The sequence below is a fragment of the Aquarana catesbeiana genome, linkage group LG05, assembly GCF_042186555.1.
Source record: "Aquarana catesbeiana isolate 2022-GZ linkage group LG05, ASM4218655v1, whole genome shotgun sequence".
In the NCBI taxonomy this organism is placed as follows: Eukaryota; Metazoa; Chordata; class Amphibia; order Anura; family Ranidae; genus Aquarana; species Aquarana catesbeiana.
In genome coordinates, this window is record NC_133328.1 from 51,906,764 (window position 1) to 51,932,178 (window position 25,415).

At 41.6% G+C, this 25,415-nt stretch overlaps 1 protein-coding gene across 1 annotated transcript in view; it reads left to right on the plus strand.

Annotated features, from left to right (window-relative positions):
• The window catches only part of MALRD1 (MAM and LDL receptor class A domain containing 1), a 737,846-nt gene that overhangs the window by 45,177 nt on the left and 667,254 nt on the right, over positions 1–25,415 (plus strand). The window contains exons 3-4 of the mRNA XM_073629748.1: positions 825–922; positions 4,425–4,580. Of these exons, the coding sequence (XP_073485849.1) occupies positions 825–922; positions 4,425–4,580 (254 nt within the window). The remainder of the gene's footprint in view (positions 1–824; positions 923–4,424; positions 4,581–25,415) is intronic.

The following is a 25,415-nucleotide window of genomic DNA, read 5'->3' on the forward strand; positions in this document are numbered from 1 at the left end:
TCATTGGTGTCAGTGGAAGGAATAGTGCCCCATCATTGATGTCAGTGAGAGGAATAGTGCCCCATCATTGGTGTCAGTGGGAGAAGTAGTGCCCTTCATTGGTGTCAGTGGGAGTAATAGTGCCCCATCATTGGTATCAGTAGGAGGAATTTTGCCCCATCATTGGTGTCAGTGGGAGAAGTAGTGCCCTATCATTGGTGCCAGTGGGAGGAATAGTGCCCCATCATTGGTGTCAGTGGGGAGGAATAGTGCCCCATCATTTGTGTCAGTGGGAGGAATAGTGTCCCGTCATTGGCGTCAGTGGGAGGAATAGTGCCCCATCATTAGTATCAGTAGGATGAAAAGTGCCCCATCATTAGTATCAGTAGGAAGAATATTGCCCCATCATTGGTATCAGTAGGAGGAATATTGCCCCATCATTGGTATCAGTGGGAGGAATAGTTCCCCATCATTGGTGTCAGTGGGAGGTATAGTGTCCCATCATTGGTGTCAGTGGGAGGTATAGTGCCCCATCATTGGTATCAGTGGGAGGAATAGTTCCCCATCATTGGTGTCAGTGGGAGGAATAGTTCCCCATAATCTGTGTCAGTGGGAGGAATAGTGCCTCATCATTGGTGTCAGTGGAAGGAATGGTGCCCCATCATTGCAAAGGGCCATATTTGGCTCGCAGGGCACAGTTTCGAGATTGCTGCTCTACAGTAATGAATACACAATATGTGCCCCAGAACAAATGGCTTCAGTACATTTCTCGATCTCTGACCTGGAACAACTGTCTGTTTAATAAAATCAATAAAATCTATATATATGTTTTGTTCTTTCAACAGCTCACTTCCTGGCACTCTCCGTGGACAATGCACGTGGCACCCTGGCGGTTCTAAGAACTGTAACTTTTTTCCCAATTGATCCGGGAGCAGTCTGTCTGGTAAGGTTTTATTTAAAGAGACTGTCTAGTCTGAAGCAAGATCATAATATGTAACATTTTTTTAAATCATGTTGTGATTGTGAAATAATTAGCAGTGAAAAGTCAGCAGTTTTTTGGTCATGTGTTTAGATCTCTGATTCTGATCTGCAAGTTGCATGAAGTTGGGAGCTCACTAGCTGTGATGTCATCCACCTCTTGCTGAATACACCAAAGGAATATATTAAGAATAAAGCATGTGGTTGGTAGGAAATACCCGTGAATGGGTCTGGGAGATCTTTATTAACCAGGCGCGCATTGTGTTATTGCACGCAAGTTTAACGTGCAGTATTTGTGCACTAAAGTCCTCAAAAAGTGCTGCGCTAAAAATTGACAAATAAATGATGAACAATAAATAATCATGTAGAAAAAAGAAGTGAAAAAAAGAAAAGTCCAAATATAGTCAGGTCCGTAAGTATTGGGACATGGACACTATTCTAATGTTTTTGGCTCTATACACCACCAGAATGGATTTAAATGAACTTTAACTGCAGACTTTCAGCTTTAATTTGAGGGTATTTACATCCAAATCAGGTGAACGGTGTAGGAATTACGACGGTTTGTATATGTGCCTCCCACTTTTTAAGGGACCAAAAGTAATGGGACAGATTAACAATCATCATTCAAACTTTCACTTTTTAATACTTGGTTGCAAACCCTTTGCAGTCAATTACAGCCTGAAGTCTGGAACGCATAGACATCACCAGACACTGGGTTTCATACCTGGTGAACTCTGCCAGGCCTCTACTGTAACTGTCTTCAGTTCCTGCTTGTTCTTGGGGCATTTTCCCTTCAGTTTTGTCTTCAGCAAGTGAAATGCATGCTCAATCGGATTCAGGTCAGGTGATTGACTTGTCCATTGTATAACATTCCACTTCTTTCCCTTAAAAAACTCTTTGGTTGTTTTCGCAGTATGCTTCGGGTCATTGTCCATCTGCACTGTGAAGCACCGTCCAATGAGTTCTGAAGCATTTTGCTGAATATGAGCAGAAAATATTCACCGAAACACTTCAGAATTCATCCTGCTGCTTTTGTCAGCAGTCACATCATCAATAAATACAAGAGAACCAGTTCCATTGGCAGCCAGACATGCCCACGCCATGACACTACCACCACCATGCTTCACTGATGAGGTGGTATGCTTTGGATCATGAGCAGTTCATTTCCTTCTCCATACTCTTCTCTTCCCATTACTCTGGTACAAGTTGATCTTGGTCTCATCTGTCCATAGGATGTTGTTCCAGAACTGTGAAGGGTTTTTAGATGTTATTTGGCAAACTCTAATCTGGCCTTCCTGTTTTTGAGGCTCACCAATGGTTTACATCTTGTGGTGAACCCTCTGTATTCACTCTGGTGAAGTCTTCTCTTGATTGTTGACTTTGACACACATACACCTACCTCCTGGAGAGTGTTCTTGACCTGGCCAACTGTTGTGAAGGGTGTTTTCTTCACCAGGGAAAGAATTCTTTGGTCATCCACCACAGTTGTTTTCCGTGGTCTTCCAGGTCTTTTGGTGTTGCTGAGCTCACTGGTGCATTCTTTCTTTTTAAGGATGTTCCAAACAGTTGATTTGGCCACATCTAATGTTTTTGTTATCTCTCTGATGGGTTTGTTTTGTTTTTTCAGCCTAATGATGTCTTGCTTCACTGATAGTGACAGCTCTTTGGATCTCATATTGAGAATGAGAGTTGACTTCGACAGATTCCAAATACAAATAGCACACTTGAAATGAACTCTGGACCTTTTATCTGCCCCTTGTAAATGGGATAATGAGAGAATAACACACACCTGGCCATGGAACAGCTGAGCAGCCAATTGTCCCATTACTTTTGGTATCTTAAAAAGTGGGAGGCACATATACAAACTGTTGTAATTCCTACACCGTTCACCTGATTTGGATGTAAATACCCTCAAATTAAAGCTGGAAGTCTGCAGTTAAAGAACATCTTGTTTGTTTCATTTCAAATCCATTGTGGTGGTGTATAGAGCCAAAAAGATTAGAATTGTGTTGATGTCCCAATATTTATGGACCTGACTGTAAATGTGCAAGTGACATAAACAGTCCCAAAGGGTTAAAATTACACTGAATCAGAACAATGGATGCCAGAGTGTTGATAATAGTTGAAAATACCGACACCTCATGTGCTCCGCCACCTATGGTGCAGTAAAACTCTTACAAAAGAACAATTGAACTTTTTACAAGAGAAAGAGTCAAATGCATTTGTGCATTTCCTGCTCAGGATTAGAAGGCTCCACTGATTCCGCTGCTACCTCACATCTATGACATCCGTGGACAAACATAGTGGAATCATGAGGGAAAAAAGTGGCCAGGAAAGCCACATGTTTCACAGTGTGAAACCGCATTATAGGAATTTTATTAAAATAAATCACTAGATACTCACAAAAATATAAAATATGACAAGCACTCACTGATAACAAAAAAAAAAACAGTACCGGGAATCAAACCAACAACTTCCTGGTTCTGGAGTGCGTGGTGATGTCACGAGCGATGTGCTCTTCCCTGCGCGTTTTGTCACCTCTGACATTGTTGGGGGCAGGGAAAGTATTTGTGCATTGTGTTAGGCAGCCCATTTATTTTGAATAACCAACACACAATAAAAGGGGAATGGACCATGTTTAAAATGCAGTGCACCACCTTTTCACACCCTGCCTCAGGTGGTTCTACACCGAGAAGAGAAGGATCAGGGCCGCTCTTTTTAAGACCATTACACAGAGCAATTAGTTATAACATTTTTGTTATTTAAAAAAAAATCAAGGGTTTACAATCACATTAAAGCTGTAGTAAAGACCGCTTTGGTATTTTAACCTACAGGTAAGCCTGTAATAAGGCTTACTTGTAGTTAAAATGAATATCTCCTAAACGTGCACCATTTAGAAGATATTCACCCTGCATGCAGCCACTGACGTCACTGGCGCTTCCGCTCTGAAGGCCCAGCATACCGGCATACCGCGTCGGACCTTCAGAACGTCTTGCCAGAACCGAGTGATGTCGTTGTGCCTCCGGCCACTCACAGCGCCTGAGCGCGTGAACCCAGAAGAAAGGCCGTGGGAAGATGTCAGCCCTCTCAGCGCTGATCAGAAGGGCTTCGTTCTACGGTAAGTATTTCATAATGTGCTGGTATGTGATGCATACTAGCACATTATGGCTTTGTCTTACAGGTTTTTTTTTTTTTAATCTGCAGTGGTTTACAACCGTCATTACGTTGAGACTGAGTTGCATTGGAACAAGATTGCATATGTGACATGGCTCCATCTGAAACAAGATTCTTATTATAAACCATTACTGAATCTGCCCTGGGATTGTCCTTTAATTTTTCAGAGCGTGCATGGAAATTCCCGAGGCACTCAGACTTTCAATAACAGACTCTTTTTAATTTGATATCGGTTTGATAGTCTTTCAGAGCCTTTTTTAAAAAAAATCTATTTTCATCTTTTTTTCTCTTAGCTGAGATTTTATTACTATTTTCCTGAAATAAGTGGAAGACTCACAGTGGGACTGGAAATGCAGACTCAAGATAACGACATATGGATAACAGAATCAAGCTATAAAGATGAGTGGAGGAGAGTTTTTATTCCCATCTTCAGCTCTCACCCATTTGAGGTGAGTTTTGTGTCATTTTATACTTCTTAGTATTGGCTGTCAGGCTCTGGTCTCCTTTCACTGAAGTGGAGTGTTATTGCCCCAGTTTTATGTAAAAATGATTGCCTGGTATTGTGATTTTTTTTTTTATTCACACAATTCAAGAGCTGCTGACACATTTAGTTTACATGTCTGCGGCGGAGACGACTGGAGCGTGACGGGAGGGGGGTGGGCACCTCCCCCGCCACCGATAAAAGTGATCTTGTGGCGAATCCGCCACGGAGACCACTTTTATATTAAAGAGAAACGCACTCCATTCCTGAAAATACCGGGGTAATGGCAGCTAGCTTTGGACCAGTGCACAAAGCAAGGTCCATAAAGACATGGATAACTGAGATTGGGATGAGGAACTTGACTGGCCTGCACAGAGTCCTGACCTCAACCTGATAGAACACCTTTGGGATGAATTAGAGCGGAGACTGCGAACCAGACCTTCTCATCCACATCAGTGCCTGACCTCACAAATGAGCTTCTGGAAGAACGGTCAAACATTCCCATAGACACACTCCTAAACCTTGTGGACAGCCTTCCCAGAAGAGTTGAAGCTGATATAGCTGCAAAGAGTGGGCCAACTCATTAGAGAACCCTACAGATGAAAACTGGGATGCCATTAAAGTTCATGTGCGTGTAAAGGCAGGTGTCCCAATACTTTTGGTAATATAGTGTATATTCTCCTGTCAGTATCTTCTTTGTTGCAAAAAAAAACTTTGCTTGCATAGTTAAAGTGATACTAAACCCACAGCAGTAAAATCAGTCTGTATATGCAGTAAAGCATGCTTGTTATACTCACTGTGGAACTTAATTCTCTGCATTGTGTAAAAAGGCTGTTTGATCCTGTCTTCTCTGTTCCTCCCATTCTTCCATCATCCCCGATCTATCTGCTGATGGGCTAGGGGACAAGCTGCATATGCTCAGTTTGGTGTGTATATTTTTGTTTTTCTTGGGAGGGTTCATGCAATCAGCACAGTCCAGACAGAGGGCCAGGAATCCTGCAGCCTGATAGGAAAGTTAAGTCAGAGTAGAATGAAAACTCCTCCTACAAGCTTTAATCAGACACTGATAGAAGTCACAAGACTGCTATATACTGCTGATGAGAAAAGGTATTTAGCAGTTTATATTTACTAAAATAATTGCATTTCCATGTTCTGTGTACTGTGTGAGACCAGATATAGTGAATGCAGGCTCCTGGGTTTAGTAACACTTTATTGATTAAAGCCAAACTTTGCACACAGAACTGAAAAAAACTCGTCACAGTAACTTCACCCATTTGAACAGCTCAAGTCTAAAGTTTCAGTCAGACGAGCTCTACTTTCAGGCAGGTAGCTTCTGCTGTGCTTTTTAACTAAACCATACTGCTCTCTGAATCCTTTATTAAATGTCCTGTACTTGTAGGGCCAGTTCACACCATAGAAACGCACTCTGCATGCGCTCCAGATGATTTTCTGCATGCGCGTTTTGACTCATGTTTGGTGCGTTTTGATGCAGTCCAGTGCATTTTTTCCTCCTCTTTTTTTCTTAACCTTACATAAGGACATGTGTGTTCTAGTGCATTTTTGATGCCTTATACAGCGTTCCAGTACAGTCCAGTGCAGGAAAAATGCAGCACGTTCTACGTTCTTTTTTTTTTACTGGAACTGGAATGCACTGGAACTGCAAGCGAAAAAAAAGGGGGAAAGAAACTGCGCTCTGGTGAAACAAAGAACAAAATAAAAAAAACGATATAGTTGTGCGAGTTGAAAAGCAGCAATTCCTATAAACAACACAAACACAGTAGATGATAAATTGGAAAAAATTGGAATCGCGCTGAAAACTGACATGCATGTAAATAATCACTAATCAGCAATAAATCCCTGAATGCATATCATACAAAATGTACAAAGTGAATACAAAACTATGAACATATCAAAGTGACATAACACCAAATTGAACGATATAATGAAATGTGAAATAAGTGAAAATAAGATTAATAAATAATATAAATAAGTGAATGCACATGAGTCCATACACATTTATGACTAAATCACCAATGTGATAAGTAAGTAAAGAGTCAATAAAAGGCCATATGATCTCTGCTGTATGTAGAGATAGTGCTCGATCCACCACCACAAGTAAACAATGGCCGCTTACCAGAGACTCCTGATCCCCCACTACAGAGGATCAGAGAGAACTTGAAAAGGATAATTCCTCCGGACCACAGCCGATGAGCCGAAAGCCTTGGGATATTGGCACAACCAGGGCGTAGCTACTGTGGCATAAATGTATGTATAAATGTGTATGGACTCATGTGCATTCACTTATTTATATGATTTATTAATCTTATTTTCACTTATTTCACATTTCATTATATCGTTCAATTCCGAATACCGCCGCTAAAATGACGGTAAATAGCGGCGTTTTACCACCGACGCCACCCCCTCCCCAATGTAAAAGGGGCCTTATAGCGGAGTTCCGCCGGAAATTTTTTTTTTAATTGATCCTATAATTATTACTAATACAATTCCAAAACTAATATACAATGTTTATTATGTATTTAGCAAAAATATAAATTTCTTACTGAATATTTGCTGCCTCCTGTTGTGCCCGTTGCCGTCATGATTGTGGGCATGTGAAGCCCAATTGAGATCTCTTCCTGCATTCGTTTTGGAGAGGTGCATGCTGGGTAACCAGCATGCACCTCTCGATCTCGTGCATGCGCGATTCACCGGCCGTAATGCCGATAATTTCTAGAGTTGGCATTACAACGGGCGGCGACGGAGGAAGGTCCTGCCCCGTTGTTATGGCAACATCACAGTACTGCCCACAGACTCCTGGGAAATGATGTGTCATCACAGGCAAGGGAGGAAGTGAGGAGCTCCGCGGACCAGGAAGTGGCAGATTAGGAGGACTACATAGCAACAGGGCGATTCTGGTAAGTATAAAAATGTCTTTTCCTCCAAATTTTTTTTATAGCTTTAGAGGGGTCCGGTTCTGAAAAAAAAACATTTCAGGGCTGAACTCCGCTTTAATGCTTGTAGGCAGGTGTAGTCTGTCTTCCCCACTTTAGGTAAAGCTCGATCACAGCGGCATTGCAATTGAAGGTCAAAGGGAACATGGTTCCTTTATGGTATCCTGGGTCATTGGGGAAACTATGCGATTGGATGCTGCTTCACCGCCGGTTTCCATGTGCGAGCCGCGCTGCGCTTTGTGAATGGTCCCGCAGTCTTCTAGGACCTGTGATGTGTCGCAGAAGACTGCGGGGGGAAGGAGGGGGGGGGGGGGGGACTTCCGCACAGATTGCCGCAGTGATCTGATCTCAAGTGGGAGTGAGTACCTGTCAAAACCAGGTACCCCCCCCCAAAAAAAAAAAAAGTTCAACTTTAAGCAAAAATGCAGAGGATTTATTACTACTTTAACCGTAGCAGAGAAAATTCAGATCTCTTGTCCTGCCAGACAGGACTGTGTGATGTAACAGAGCTGTGTAAATCTCAAGACTGGATAAACAGAAATACAAATCCTTTTATTGGGTAAAACGGCTCCTGTATTGTGTCTTTATCTAGAAAACTTGAATTTAAAATTTAAAAGATAAAAAAAGAAATAATAGGACCCCAAAACCACTATAATTTTACCTGAAAAGGAGGTTTCTATTTTGATTTGTGAATATGTCATAAAAAGATGGCAGATCTCTTTTGAATATTATATTGGTATTCTACAGCCTCAGTTTTCTCCGGTTAAATAATTCCTTTTTTTTGGGCAGTATGGGATTTCTATAAAAATTGCCAAGCAGCGGAGGATTTTATCTCCCAGTACAAAATTACTTACCAATAAATTTTCTTGTCAAGGGTTACAGTCCACAATTACTAAAAAGATTCCTATCGGATGGCATAGCTTTGAGATTGAAATGACTTGCTGCAGTTTGTCGGGTTGCCAGTGACATGAGGTCTATTAGAAAATATCAAGCTTCATTTGCGACTGCTTAGAATGTTAGTGAGATCTTCTTTTCATGAGCTGACATATATTAACTTGTGACCCAGTTGTTAAATATGTTTAAACTCCCGTACCTCTGGTCGTTTTTCAGCAGAGATGAAACAATAAAGCATTTGCTGTCAGGAGATTATTAAGAATCTACCCAGATTTTAGGCTATTACGGCTTTGAATTAAGGGGGATTGACCTAGCAAAACATTAAAGCGGAGCTCCAGTCTCTTAAGTGAAAATTAAAAGTCAGCAGCTACAAAAACTGTAGCTGCTGGCTTATAACCTCTTTGCCTTGGCCCTTTAAGAGGTTTATGATGCCAGGAAGTGGGGCGGGGCTTAAGATCACAGGACCGCCATGATTGGCTGACATGGTGGTCACATAATCCGAAAACCCTCGATCACAAGCAGCTTTCGGGAGCTTTCGGTTAGGTGCCGGTATCTGTGCTGGGAGCGCGCAGTGCTCTGCAATTCACGCAAATTCACGCAAATATATTGCATACTTGCGTGCGAACGGTGACAAGGGGTTAATAAGGAGACACTCACCTGTCCCACGATCCAGCGGTGTACTCACCCCAGTCGTTTTCTCTCTGTGTCCTCCCTCTGCATATTTACTATGGGCACCCGGCTGTAACAGCTTGCGGCTGTGCATGCGCGAGCGGCGCTGCGCTCTGTGACTGGTCCTGAAGTCTTCTGTGACAGGTCCCAGAAAACTTTGGGAGGGAGGGGGGAAGGAGAACTTTCACTTATGATCACCTAAGGAAGTGGGAGCTGGTACCTGTCAAAATCGGGTACTTGTCGTCCCCCCCTCCCTAAAAGCTCCATTTAACAAACGGGACTCGGGGGGAGGCCTTAAAGTGGAACTTCCCCTTTTGGGTGGAGCTCCACTTTAAAAAATGTTTTTGAAAGTAAAATTTTTATAGCACTGATTGCTGTATAAATGACAATGGTCCCAAAATGGTGTCAAAAGTGTCCGATGTGTCCGCCATAATGTCGCAGTCATGATAAAAATCGCAGATCGCCACCATTACTAATAAAAAAAAAAAATAATAATAAAAATGCTATAAATCTATCCCCTATTTTGTAGACGCTATAACTTTTGTATAAACCAATCATTATACGTTTATTGCGATTTTTTTTTTTACCAAAAATATGTAGAAGAATACATATCGGCCCAAACTGAGAAAAAATGTGTTTTTTTCATAGATTTTTTGGGGATATTTATTATAGCATAAAGTAAAAAATATTGCTTTTTTTTCAAAATTGTCGCTCTTTTTTTGTTTATAGCGCAAAAAATAAAAACCGCAGAGGTGATCAATTACCACCAAAAGAAAGCGCTATTTGTGGGAAAAAAAAGGATGTCAATTTTGTTTGCGAACAACGTTGCATGGCTGCGCAATTGTCAGTGAAAGTGCCGCAGTGTCGTATCTCAACAAGTGCTCTGGTTAGGAAGGGGGTAAATCCTTCCGGGGCTGAAGTGGTTAAAGGGGCACTACAGAGGGAAAAAATATCAAAGTCTACATTTTTGTATGTGAACTGGGATCATTGCTTGGCTGTGGATATAACACTAGGTGGCGCTGGCATTACTTGACCTCGGGATTGGCTGTAAAAATTCGAAGGTCCTGTGGATGACAATAGGTTGTCCAACTTAAAGGGATTTGTGATGATAATTAGGTATAAAAAAGCCCCAAACTGTCTGGAGCGAATGGGGGAATCATGCAAAACATGCGAGTCTGCAACAGGGATGGTCAGATTTAATTCTTATGTCTATGGGGGGAGGCCGGAGATGGTGACATAGTTTGATAAGCCGCAGACAGCACCTTTGACTGAACAAGAAGAAGAAATGTCATACACTCTATAAGCAGAGTTCACAACAGTTTGGAGACTGGTTTTACCAAACAGACATGCTGAATCAGTTTTTTTTTTAACTACCAAAGCCAAATTCTGTACGTATTTCACAATTCTTAATGGAGTCACCTTTAAAAAATGGGTACCCTGGTGTATGAGAAGACGTCAATCAGTTAGATACTAAACACTGGAGCTATCTATACTACAAAGTCTAGAAGTCATCTGGGACACACTCACAGAGCTTAGGTGTGAAACCTTGTCCGATGTAAATATCAATGTACAGTATTTAGAATAGTTGCCAGTAATGGTGTATCTGCACAATAAAATACTCTCCAGCCCCTTCGGGACACCCCTCAGATCCATGGATTGAGTACATTAATTCTATAACACTCTCCTTTGGGACCAGAAATAATGGCCGCTCTATTAAGAATGAAGCGGCCATGAGGTTTGCCCAAACATTTTATAGGTTCGGTTGCTGAATCTGAGCCCCATTGAGGCAATGGAAGCAGAATTGGTTAAATGAATGTTCTCAGTTTTTAAGGTTAAAGTGTCACTAAACCCACGTCATAAAAAAACAATAAATGGTGTATTCCATGCTGTTCATAGTCACTCAGTCACTATGAGATTCGTTTTCTGTATTCTACAAAAAACCTGGCTGATCCTGCTGCTCTCTATCTCCACCTTCTGTCCATGTCCCCAATTCAGCTAGGGATTTTGCAGCTGTGGTGGCAACTCTGCACGTGCTCAGTTTGCAGTGAGTTTCTATGCTGAGCATTTCCTCTCTATCATATATGAGCAGCCTATTTGCTATTTTACTATAATCTACATGATTATAGAGTCACACATGTGGGTGTATACACAGTGGTAAATAACAGCCCACTCCCTTTCCTCCTCCTCCATGCCCACTAATCAGCTAAACACAATGGGGGTGAGATATTACATGTAGATTAATGGAGTCTTCACCTCTAGCTTATTCTAAGACTCAGGCTGGAGGGGGGTGACACAGCCTGTGACTGGCAGAAATCAGCCCACACCATGTTATTGCCACAAAATAATAACTAATTTCAAATATATATTTAAAAAAACACACAGTAATAGCCCAGCGCCAATGGTAGACCACCCGGAGAGCTCAAAACAGAACATGTGATATATAACTTATATAATGTGTATATTTACCACGCCATGTACTGAGACATTGTGGATACATATAACATAACTCATACAAAAGGGTAAAGGGAGGAAACCATCAAAGATCACCCGTGCAGCCGGACCAACCGTAGCTGGTAGATACAGATCATAACAAGGAAAACACATAAAGTCCAGCGCTCAGGATATTTGAAAGCAAACTGCAACAGGCATAGAAATATGAATAATTTAATAGACCAATAATAAATATAATAAAGTGACAGTAATATCTGCTGATTGAAACCAAGTTAAAAAGCACTGTTGCAGGAAAAAAACACAGTAACACAGTATAACAATATTAAAAACCACAATCTCACAATAATGGAAAATTGATAAGTATTGCACTAAATATTAACATGTGCTTAAAATGGGGGGACAGTCAGCCTTGAACAGCAGGAGACCATCACAGGAGATCCATCCAAAAATGCCCCACAAGAAACACTGGGTAAAGTAGTGAAAACAGAACACAGTACTCAAAGCAGGAGGCAATGGACGAAGTGGTGGGGCCAAACAAAGTACTCACAGCAAGATGAAAACGTTCACAGCTGCCCCATTCATTGGGAAGACTGGCAACATGCAGGGGGGTTTGCTGGCTCGAACAGACTGTGAGATGGCCGCAGCGTGGATGGTGCACAGCTCCGCCGTACGGAGAGCAGCCTGGCCGGGACTCCGTGGCGGTGAAAGATGACGTCAGCACAGGGGAGCCGCTGGGACGTCAGTGGATGAAAACAGACCGCTGACCCGCCGGATTGTGTCTCCACAGGGGTGAAAACTCCTCAGTGGAAAGTGGTGACACTGCACTGGAATCAGTATTGGATCTGAGAAGCCAGACAAGGGGGAAATGATACTGGTGGCAGGCTGATGGAGCTCACATCTGCCTGACCAGCCTGGGGATCATCTGAAAATCATATAGTCAGTAAATAAATGAAAAAATAAAAAAAACTTGATCGGGAGTCGCCAAACCAGGAAAGGGTGGTGGAGATGATGAAGCTGAAGAAAAAACACTGCTGGTTAAAGAGGCGGTTTCACAGAAGAGGTGGATGAATGGATGGATGGATCAGGGCTCACTGCGAATGGCTCTAGCTGGGGCCACTGCCGTGTGGTTGCCTTGACGACGCGTTTCGCGCATGAGCGCTTTGTCATAGTCAAGGGTGTAGGCAACTCGCAGGGTTTAAATAGATAAATGTAAATTAAAGGAGGGGACAAGGTGGGCGGGGACAAACAAAAAAAAAAAAAAAAGAAGCTTAACCCATTATGGGGGAGGGGGGAGGGAAACAAGATCTCCAATGTTAACTCCCTGTTGTTCAAAACCCCAACAATGGAAAAACATAAAATAATGTATATATATATACACAAATATACATACAAGGTACAGGTCCTAGGAACACATAATTTAGGAACACATAATTTAGGAACACATAATTTACACTTCAACATCAAATTTTCAATAGTTGTCACTCAATACTTTTTACATAAAATCTCTTGAAACTATCTTAGAAATCTTTTACACAAATCTCTTAAAATCTCTCCGGAAACGTTTTATTTAAAATTCTTGAAGGTATGAGATCAAACCGAAAGAATTTTAAATAAAACGTCTTGCTGTGAGTACTTTGTTTGGCCCCACCACTTCGTCCACTGCCTCCTGCTTTGAGTACTGTGTTCTGTTTTCACTACTTTACCCAGTGTTTCTTGTGGGGCATTTTTGGATGGATCTCCTGTGATGGTCTCCTGCTGTTCAAGGCTGACTGTCCCCCATTTTAAGCACATGTTAATATTTAGTGCAATACTTATCAATTTTCCATTATTGTGAGATTGTGGTTTTTAATATTGTTATACTGTGTTACTGTGTTTTTTTCCTGCAACAGTGCTTTTTAACTTGGTTTCAATCAGCAGATATTACTGTCACTTTATATTATTTATTATTGGTCTATTAAATTATTCATATTTTTATGCCTGTTGCAGTTTGCTTTCAAATATCCTGAGCGCTGGAAAGAGCTGGGCCATGTGACAGCTGTATAACAGTTAGGAAAAGGATCTTATATGTTTTTTTTTTTATTAAAATAATTACAGTGCTATCATCCATATACAGAAAAAGAAGGGACAATGTAAATTAAACAATGTGTGTTTAGTATCACTTAAAAAAAAAGCACAAATGGGACTTGGCACTGTCCCAGGGGACATGTACCCAATCAATAACTGTCAAAAAAAATAAATACTGTTTTGCAAGGAGAGTAAATTTAATGCTTAAAATGCAACATTAAAAAGCAATATTACTTTAAAAAAACAAGCTTGGGGGTACCCTAAACCTGTCTTTGAAGTCGTACATCTCTACCAAAAAAACAAAGTAGTATAGTAGTATTTCTTTTGTTAATAATGCAGTGGGGACCTCCCAAAATACTAGACCCTCCTCGCCAAGCAGGATGAGGGTTTGGTATGTATTTTGTGAAGAAAGTTCCCATAGCATTATTTACAAAATAAAGAGAGCTTGCAGGGAAAAATAAATTAATATCTTTTTTCTATATGTCACTTTTGTTATACATGTAAAAAAAAATGACATTAGATTTGTTATGTATTTTAGGGGGACACCCCCAGGAAAGAGCAAAAAAGAACCCCTCACCCAAAAAAAGCACCCCCTTCCCCTAAAATCAATATCAATCCCTTTGGGTCTGATACAGATGTTAAGGGGGGCCCTGTGCCAAAAAAAAGGTATAGGGTCCCAATCCAAAACTATACCAGACCATTAATCCGATCATGCAACCTGGCTGGCCAGTGAACAGTTCTATTAACCATACCAGGCCACATGTCTTTGACATAGAGGAGGGCCATATTGATGAGAACAAGGGCCCCTTCCCCACAACTTTGGCTCAGTGATTGTGAGGGTGCTGGGTGGGGGTACGACTTATCAGAATCTGGAAGCCCCCTTTAAGATAAAGAGACTCCCAGATATCTGCCTTTCCCTTTACATGAATAAGTAGGATGGACACAATACCCCTATTCATTCACAAATATAGAGTTAGTTGCAAATAAACACACACAAGTTTCTGAGACATCCCTTACAGAAAAAGTTAAAAAACAAAACAAAATCCAGTTGATTTGCAGACTCGTCTGCTCGCCTCACACTGTGAAGCCATATACAGCTCCCTGGTGTTAGGTTTATGTAACAAGGGGTGGGGATGTGGTGACACCACTGACCAAATATGGACATTTTTGGTCAGTGATGTCACCATCACCCCACTTCTTTGTTTATGTGGACCGGGATTCCAGGCCATGAAAGAAAATGGGGCCGGTGATGTTACTGGTTGTTAAGGACTCGCAGTGTCTGTACCCCATTTTCTACCTAAGCAGGAAACTAGTTCTCAGTAAATACTCAGAGTCCAGTTGCGAAAATAGAACTTGTATTAACGATAACGTTCACAATCCACAACAAGCCTGGCGGGAAGGCACCTGACCGCGAACACTCACAGGATGTAACAGTGATGTGTAGCAGAGCAGGTCTTGGATGTGCTGACAACGACTGTCTTGAGGGGCAGAATGCGGCCTGGCTGGTCTGTGCTCAGATGGGAAGGCTTCCAGAAAGGATGGCTTGTCCTTATCCTTCTGTCAGAAACCAAGGATCAGACTGAGACAGAAGTACAGTTAAATTACACTTGTTTAATAATAATAATAAAAAAAAGGTAAACAGAGTAAAAGTAGTCAAAACATAGCCAGAGTTCTGGAATGGATAGTCAGACAACCAAAACGTCAGGGAGCCAGAGAGGAGTGTAGTAGAACAGCAAGCAGGATCTGGAGCCAGAAGGAATGTCAGCCAAGCAAGTCTTTAACAGGAACAGGAGAACGTCTCTTGAGATGTGACCAAGGCAAAGGCAGAGATCATCTGGACTGGACGGCTTAAGTAGGCAGAAGTGACGAGCAGGATATCATCAACAGGTGAGTCACTGTGAAGAGATAAGAGCTGAGCGGCCAGCTTTGAGAAGGAAGGGTTGAGCCCAGTCCTGACACCTTTCCCTACTAGTCTGGAACCTCTCCCTACTGCAATTCACTGTCCTTGACAGACGGATGACTTGTCCCTACACTACCCACATGCTCCAAGCGCTCCAAGCCCAGGAGCCAGGGTCTTAAATAGACTCTGTCTGACCCAAGATGGCCGCTAGGGTCCCATGGAGTGGCAGCATCCAACTGGATAGCTTCCCCAGTGACCATTGAGGAATCATGTTCCTCTTGACTCCCCCTACCTCTGCAATGCCGCTGTGGTTGAGTGGGGGTCTCCTATTAACATCTATATTATATCCTCAGCTAGCATAAGAGTCTGCTATAGACGAAGGGAATCTCCAGCCATTTATTTACAAACAGATGTAAAGTGGCCGAGGCTATCATTTTCTGACAATTTAAATGGTATTTTGTCTTTGTAAATATCAGTGTTGCTGTAGCAGGTCTGTCTGCTAACCTAAAAGATCAAAATCTTTGCACAGCGTGGGGTGTAATCACAAGCTTTTTAGCTTTTTAAAAAAAAAAAAATGGACATGAAGGGGTCCCCAACTACTTCACATTCTCCTTTTCTCAGGGACAGGGAACTTCAATCTGAGGTTCTACTTTAGGATGAAATGCTTTTTTAAAGGGTTTCTACAGTTTTTAAGACAGAAAAAAATAACAGTCTTTAAAATGTAAAAACCCAGTTAAAGCATAAGTTTGAAGTACTAAACAAACAAACATACACACTCACTTCCATACTGCAGCATTGCTGTGATGCAACTGTCCCCTCTGGCTCTAAACCCGAGAACTGAGCGATCACAATACCATTGATCGCTCACTTCCCAGTCTTCCTGGAACAGAGAGAAGTGACTGGGGAGCCTTGGAGAGGGGGCTGGCCAGCTGGCATTTAGGCAGCTGGGTGGATCCTAACATTATTGTCGGGATCCTTCCAGAGCCTGGAGTGACTCTATGGTGTTAGAGCAATTCTTCTCTTTAAGGTTTTTTTTTTTAACAATTGTTATGCAGTCAAGTTGCATAAAATGTAAGGAATGTGTGCATTTAACTGTGTTAAAAGTGCTTTAAAACTATATTAGGCTGTCCTGTGCTGGCAACTTGCTAGAGATCCAGAGCTTATTTGTGATCATGCGACAAAAAGAGAAAACATAATCCTTCTTCCTGAATATTTTCTCAATATTGGCCTAACCTTTCTACATTTATGTTTTGTGTAGGTTATACACTACTTTTTATTTGTACTTCATCATTTGAAATCTTTGGCATTTAGTAGGTAATTACAGGAAGCGAAATAAACCTCAGCGAAAAAGCTGCGCTAAGGCATTTATTTGATTTCTAACAATAGCTCCCCGACTGCCAAACAATTCTTTGCACTTGGAAATATCTGAAGAGCATTTTGGGAATCATTTGCATTAGCGAAAGCCAGGTGCTGGTATACAGCTGAGTTCATGTACAATAAAGCCTCCTTCGGGGACTTGGTTTACTAAAACTTGACACTCACACGGGAATGCATGTGACCATCTAACTTTTCTGTTTTGTCAGAACTACCAAACAGAAAGGAAGAAAAAAGGTTTCATAGACGGATTAATTGCATATTTTTAACGCATGCAGCGTTGTTTGAATAATCGTATTCTTCATGTTTTATAAAGGACTCAGGAGGTTTTTGTGTTTTTTTGTTTTGGAAAATGTTACTAATGCTTTTTTTTATCATTTAAACATTTTATGGTCTGTATGTGCCAGCTAGAGGACGGGAAATTCCTTTCAAGAAAGCCAACAAAATTCTAAATAATTTCACCAGATAGCCAAAATATCACATTGAAGAGGTTTTAGAGTTTAAAGTGTATGTAAAACCCAAACTTTTTTTTTGGCTTTGCACTGAGTAGGGAAGGACTAGTACCTTGTCAATATTTTATTGCTGTCTGTGCCCTCATTAGTCAGATTCACCATTTCTATCCATTCTGAAACAAAAATGAATGGGAAGATCAACATACTGTATGTTAAGTTGTCGATCTAGCACCCTCCTAGTTCAGAGTAGGCTGCTAGGTAAATTTAGTTTAGCTCCCTGTAAACAGTGGAGCAGGGGTTGATTGCTTAGGGCTGTTCAGTGTTTCACAGGATGCTGTTCTGCTACTAGACATGTTGATGTAACCTGTGCAATATTATACAATCTAATATATCCTATAGAACTATTGCATACATGTATTAAATTGCCTATCCCTATAAATTAGCTAGTTTATAAAAGTCTGATAAGCACAATGATATACCAAACACATTTGCTTAATAAACAATGTTACATTTATTTCCCAACAAAATAGGAATATATTAAACAGCAGAATTAGGAAACTAACATAAAAGTATTAAAAGGAATTACCATGTTACAAAGCTTACAATCAGAACACAATAAAAGAATATACTTATCACATCCTCTAGCTAGACTCCTCGGCTGGTCTCAAGATGCTGAAAGAAAGAGCTCTGTGCCGCATGGCTTAGGCCCAGGCCAGCATTCAGAGCAAGGTCTCAAGATGGCAGAGCCAGCAGGCTCATGCAAAGACCAGCATCAGAAGAAAGAGAGAGAGAGCTATTTGCCTGTGTGTGCTCTTTTTACTCAAACATGCACGCCTACTCATAGCCACCCCCACTTACCTCCTCCCCATAGATATTGCCAAGAGGTATTCCTAATATCTATCCATTCTCCAGGAAGCATGCTGTATTGTCCACTAGGGGGCAGCACTTGTCCATGAATCGCCACTGTCCGACCTGGGTCACATCTTAGCTGATCTTCTGTATCTCAACTCATCAATTATCTCTGCCAGTCAGACTCTCTTTGAATCTTGTAATCACACATATCATAGCAGGTGGGCTTGAACCAAGCCATTGTTATTCTGATATACTACAAAGCTTTGATGTGTATCTGGTTCCAACTTAGGCAACCTGGCTGTATCAACCAGGAAGTAAACCTCCAGAAATATGAAATGAACTCATGTTGAATTCCAACACATGTGCAATTTGTTTCGTTCCAAATTAGTTTTTTAACAAATTTTCAACACATTTGTTAACCGCTTGCCGACCAGCGCACACCGCAGGCAAAGGGGCGTACAGGTATATCCCCTTTAAGAAGCGGTGTTGCGAGCACGTGCGCACCGCCGCGGTCTCCATGACTGTGACCGCAGGTCCCGCAGACTCAATGTCCGCCGGGTGCCCGCGATCGTGTCACGGAGAGGAAGAAAGGGAAGATGCTTATGTAAACAAAGCATTCCCCATTCTGCCTAGTGACAGGACAGCGATCTACTGCTCTCTGTGATCGAGAGCAGAGATCACTGTCCTGTGTGTTCAAGCCCAGTCCCCTCAAAGTTAGAATCACTCCCTAGGACACACTTAACTGCTTCACTGTCCCCTAGTGGTTAACCCCTTCACTGCCAGTGTCATTTACACAGTAATCAATGCATTTTTAATCGCACTGATCGCTGTATAAATGACAATGGTCCCAAAAATGTATCAAAAATGTCCGATGTGTCCGCCATAATATAGCTGTCCAGATAAAAATCGCAGATCGCCACTATTACTAATAAAAAAAAAAATTAAAAATAAAAATGCCCTAAAACTATCCCCTATTTTGTAGACGCTATAAATTTTGCACAAACCAATCAATATACACTTATTGTGATTTTTTTTTTTTACCATAAATATGTAGAAGAATACATATCGGCCTAAACGCAGGAAAAAAATAGTTTTTTTATATATTTTTGGGGGATATTTATTATAGCAAAAAGTAAAAAATACTGCATTTTTTTCAAAATTATCACTCTTTTTTTGTTTATAGCGCAAAAAATAAAAACCACAGAGGAGATCAAATACCACCAAAAGAAAGCTCTATTTATGGGAAAAAAAGGACGTCAAATTTGTTTGGGTACATTGTCACATGACCGTGCTATTGTCAGTTAAAGCCATGCAGTGCCGAATCGCAAAAAACGCTCTGGTCTTTGGGCAGCCAAATGGTTAGGGGCTGAAGTGGTTAATTCAGAAATATCCAAATTAACGAAAACCCCTTTAACAAATTTTTCCAAATATTCGTAAATTTGAATATTCGAAAATTCATACATTTGAAATATCATAAATTCGTAAATTCTAAATTCGAAAATCCGAAAACCCGAAAATTCGAAAATCTGAAATAACTAACTAACTAATAATAACTTAACTATTACTAACTATTTAATTATAGGTATTGGAATTTCCTTTCAAATTTGGCTGTTAGCGAACGTAACGAATACAAATTTATCCGAAGTTACGAATTATCAGAAATAACGAATGCCGTATGTAAATGAATGGAACGTAATGAATTAATAAAAATAAATAACAATAATAATAATAAAAACTTTTTATTATTATTATTATTTATTATTAATTCGTTCTGTTCCATTTGTTTAGATGCTGCATTCGTCATTTCGGATAATTCATAACTTCGGATAAATTCATATTCATTAAGTTCACTAACAGCCAAATTTGAAAGGAAATTCAAATACCTATAATGTAATAGTTAGTAATTAATAGTTAGTTATTCTTTCAAATTTTCAGATTTTCTTTCTTATTTTCGGATTTTTGAATTTACGTATTTACGAATTTTCGAATTTACGAATTGTGATTATAACGAATCACCTGAAAAACTAAGATAAAAACGAATGAAACGGACACATTTTTCGGCAGTGCACATGTCTATCTGCTATTCCCCCTGTCTTCTAGAGACTTATAGAAGTACAGTGAGAGGAGGAGCAGGACAGGCAGACTGAATATTTATAGGACGCCAACCAATCCCTGAGGAAGTGTGCCCAGAAGGTGGAGGGGGAGCCCATAAGTAGTCTGAGGCCTGGAGAGCAGAGTTCCTGGGCTTATTCCTGCAGAAGGAAATCCCTGCTCAGGGGCTCTGCCCAAGGGCAGAGAAAACTAGAGGAACCAGAGTGAAGATATTAAGGTGTCAGCTAGGCTTAGCTGGGGGGCTTACTGAAGAACCTTGTTCATCATCAAAACAAGTGGTGGGGGGGGACTCTTCCAAAGGGCATATCTGTTCTGGCAACAACTGTCTAAAAGGGGAATTCTAATCATTTTTTAGGGATTTAATATCCTGTTGTGTCTCTGGGACAAGAATTAAAAACAAACATCTTACTGCCACCAATGTATGGCACATGTTGGTGGCATCAGGAGGTTTTCCACACATTCCAGGTGTGTATATATCTCACAAGTGGACTGTGGCTTTCAGGTGAAAATGATCAGGTGGCTCTACAGCCACCTGATTGCTTTCACAGACCCCTAGAAGTGTGCCTTCCTCCCAGTGACCTCCTTGCCATGCATCCTAGTCTCTGCTGTCCTACCTGTAGGTCCAGGGTGTTGCCTGGTAGAGGGGAAAGAGACCAGTGAACGTCAGTGAGAGCAATAATTTTAGGCCCATTTTTCATGGTTACCTCTAAACTGATGACCTGTAGGGGCTTCTACAGCATTACCTATGGAAAATTTAGGGTTTCACAGGCGCAAAACATTAAGGCTTGATATGTTAGGTATCTAATTACTCAGCAGAACTTTATATTTTATATTTTCCCAAAAAGTAGGTAATTTATTGCATTTGTATGCCCTAAAATTAATTGTAGTATATTTTTTAATGAAAATTTGCACTTGATAAACCACTGCACTAGTAATATAAAATAAATAGTACAATAAACTGTCAGGGGTTTTGAACATTACCTATGATATGCAAAACTAAAGATAAACTCTAGACTTTATATACACTTAGAAGAATTCCACTTATGCTAACCAACGTATGCTGTGTTGCACAAAAAATAGAAAGGTAGCAGTTATCAGATTGTAATATCTAATGCCGCGTACACACAGCCGGACTTCCCGACAGAAAAAGTCCGATGGGAGCTTTCGGTCGGACATTCCGACCATGTGTATGCCCCATCGGACTTTTTCTGTCGGTATTTCCGACGGACTCGGATATAGAACACATTCTAAATCTTTCCGTCAGAAATGCCGACGGAGTTTAGCCCGTTGGCAAGTCCGGCTGTGTGTACGTGGCATTAGCCTAGAAGGCTGATTTGGTGAAGCTGTTTATTTTCTTGCAGTTCTATTTAGACATTATTTTGATTTGCAAACCTCTGCCGCACAGTGCGTCCAGGAGTGTGACTTTACAATTTTCTGTTACAGAGAAACAACACAGCCTGGTCATGTCCCCACCCCAAGCTGGCTGATTGGATAACAAGTCATTCCTGTGCTTTGCTCCTTTAGAGCTGTATTTGCTCCCTGTATATATTTCCTGTTCTCCAGCGATGCAAGATCTGCCCTCCCTGTTGTTGCTGCCATGTTCTCCAATCCATCCTCTGGTCTGGTGTCTTCTGCCTTTGGTCATCGCATTGCCACTGATGAGATAACTTTGGTGCATGCGTGCCAAAGTAACACCATGCCCTCACTCAGCTAAACTATTGGCATTTTACATATTGTATACCAGTTTAGACAATTGTTAGCTGACTTATAAAGAAGTTCCCTACATTTATACATTTATACAAAGTATCTTCTGACAAATAACTGTATCTGCTACCTATTTGTTTTTGGGGACTTCAGTTCCATTTGAAAGAAGTGTATGTTGTATTTTCAGTGGGGGCACATTTAAAATTAATTTTTCACTGCTTACCTTTTTTATTTTTTATTTTATATGACTTATTAAATGCTGGCTCCTATACTTTATTGTATTAAACACAGAGAGTCGTGGATTACCCACTAGAGGGAGCTCTCCGTGCACGTTCTCTCTCGAAACTTGTTGAGATCTGATATCCATTCCACTGTGAGTGCATAGTGATCAGTGATTGTGTGGACTCATAGACTTGCATTTTGATATGGAGCAGTAAAGCATACCCATTGTGTAGCACTGCTAATCAGGAAGTAAGATCTGCACATGCAATGCACAAAATGAGTGGCCCTGTGTTCACAAAATAAATCCTTTTGCAGAGAAACAAGGCTATTAAAGCATTAAGGGCTCATTTACACTTCGGCTTTACGCTTCGGCTTCAACAAGGCTTCGGACATGCTTTGTTAAAGCTCTCTGAATGCTAGTCAAAGCTCCTGTCACTAAATAAAATGGTTAGCTTACAGTCCTGTTTACACCTGCTTTTGCTTTGCTTCAGCTTCACTTCAAAAATTATACCCCATGTAACTTCAGTGGTGCTTCAAAGTGTCTTCAAAGCCTCCATAGAAGTTTATGACAAAGCTTGCTTGAAGCCCCACTGAAGCCTCATCGAAGCCCCACAAAGCCTCACCAAAGACCCACCAAAGCCTCATGGAAGCCCCACAAAGCCTCACCAAAGCCCCACCAAAGACCCACCGAAGCCTTATTGAAGCCTCATCGAAGCACCAAGAAAAAGCAGGTGTAAACAGGACTGTAAGCTAACCATTTAATTTAGTGAGAGGAGCATTGACTGGCGTTCAGAGAGCTTTAACAAAGCGTGTCCAAAGCCTTGTTTTGAAGCAAGTGTAAACTAGCCCTAAAGGATAAGTTCACCTTTGGGAACATGTTACAGGTTCCAACCGTTTTTAGGGAGGAACATATAACATGTCTCCAGTGCTGCAGCTGCTGCCCGATCCCCGCACTCCCTGTAGACAGCAGTATGGGGAGAAGTTCCCCGTACTGGCTGTCACTTTTATAAATCAGCATGGCTGTGCAGGGCTTCGGCATACATGGCCGCGTCATTCATTCGCACAGCTCTATATGTGAATGAACTACAAACCCAAAATCCTTTGCGGCTGTCACCGTGTAGATCTTAATGAACTATCATGGCACTGTGGAGCACCGTGGTAGTTCACTGATTCTCCCTGTTTGATTGTATCCACTTGCCCATACAGGATGTACGGGCACACAGATACTCTGACAGATCTGCAGGACACCTGTATGGCACCAGAGATCTACTGATCGCTGGTGCAATGCTTTACAGGCTCCAAAAAAAATAATAATAAATGCACAATGTTTGTTTAACCTGCAAAAAAATATGCATTTGTTAGTTTTTTTCTAAAAAAGTGAACTTATCCTTTAACAAAAAAAGTGTAACCATAAGAGTTATGGTGAAGTATGTGAAAAGGAACCAAAAAGCCCTGCATTGAACTTATGTGAAGCATAGTAGAGCCTGCTTTATTCAGAAGTTTCCCACATGTCTCACGTTCATCATGTGCAGTTCAGCTTACAGTGCCTGCCTGATCCCTGTGTGCTGGGATGACTGGCTCCTGAGTATGTGCAGGAGTGACATCATCTCGTACCGGCCAATGAAGACGGCCGGCAACCTTTACTTCTGCTTTAAACTTTATCTTCCAAGACAGACAATCACAGAAAGGTTTCATTGTATACTAGCTACTCAACCAGTCATCAATCACGGGACAGAAGTAGGTTGTTTCCTCCAAGCCTTATGCCGCGTACACACGACCGGACTTTCCGGCAGAAAAGGTTCTGACGGAATAATTCCGTCAGACATTCCAATTGTGTGTGGGTTTCATCTGACTTTTTCTTTCTAAAATTCTGATGGACCTAGAAATAGAACATGTTTCAAATCTTTCCCACAAAATCAGTTCCTATCGGGAAAACCTCTCGTCTGTATGCTATTCCGACGGACCAAAAATGACGCAAGGGCAGCTATTGGCTACTGGCTATTGAACTTCCTTTTTCTAGTCCCGTCGTACGTCATTGCGTTCTAAACGATCAGACTTTGGTGTGATCATGTGTGGGCAAGTCCGTTTCAGCGGAACTCCGTCGGAAAGTCCGTCGGAGTCTATTCTGACGGAAAGTCCGGTCGTGTGTACGTGACATTACACTCTTTTTTTAAGCACACATTACCTCTCAGGAGGGATAATCCTTCTTTCTATGGCTAGGCCCAAGACCTAGAAGAGACTTTTGGATTCTATCCTCACTAGGCAGAAGCCCAGGAAGGAAGACAGTTTAGAAAATGTCCCAGGTATTTAATAGTTCTCCCAGCATGCATCAGCAGGTTCCCCAAGCCCATTAACTATCGAACACTCATAACATTGAATGATAGCTCTCTAGCACACCCTGCCTGAGCAAGCTATAACAACCTATGGCAGAGAATATATGCTCTATGCTCAAAGAATCTTTCCTGCTGAGGTACAGCTAGGTGAGTTCGCTAGAGGACTTTTTAAGCAGGGCTCGAGTCCTGCAGGAATGTATGGGAACAGTGCTCCTGTACTCTTTCCACAGCAGGAACACCATTTCTGTTAGCAGCTGTGTCCTGCAGGACTAGATTTTGAGGTATACAAGCTGAGGCAGAGGGGGGCCCCAAAGCTCATTGATGGGCACTGGTAAGGCTGCATTGCTGGGCATTGGTAAGGATGCATTGCTGGGCACTGACGAGGCTGCATTTGCTGGGCACTGACGAGGCTGCATTTGCTGGGCATTGGTAAGGCTGCATTGATGGGCACTGGTAAGGCTGCATTGATGGGCACCGGTCAGGCTGCATTGATGGGCACCGGTCAGGCTGCATTTAGGGGCACTGGTAAGGCTGCTTTGCTGGGCACTGGTAAGGCTGTATTGAGGGGCACTGATGAGGCTGCATTTGCTGGGCACTGGTAAGGCTGAATTGCTGGGCATTGGTAAGGCTGCATTGCTGGGCACTGGTAAGGCTGCATTGCTGGGCACTGATGAGGCTGCATTTGCTGTGCATTGGTAAGGCTGCATTGATGGGCACTGGTAAGGCCGCATTGATGGGCACTTGGTAAGGCTGCATTGCTGGGCACTGGTAAGGCTGCATTGCTGGGCACTGGTAAGGCTGCATTGCTGGGCACTGGTAAGCAGC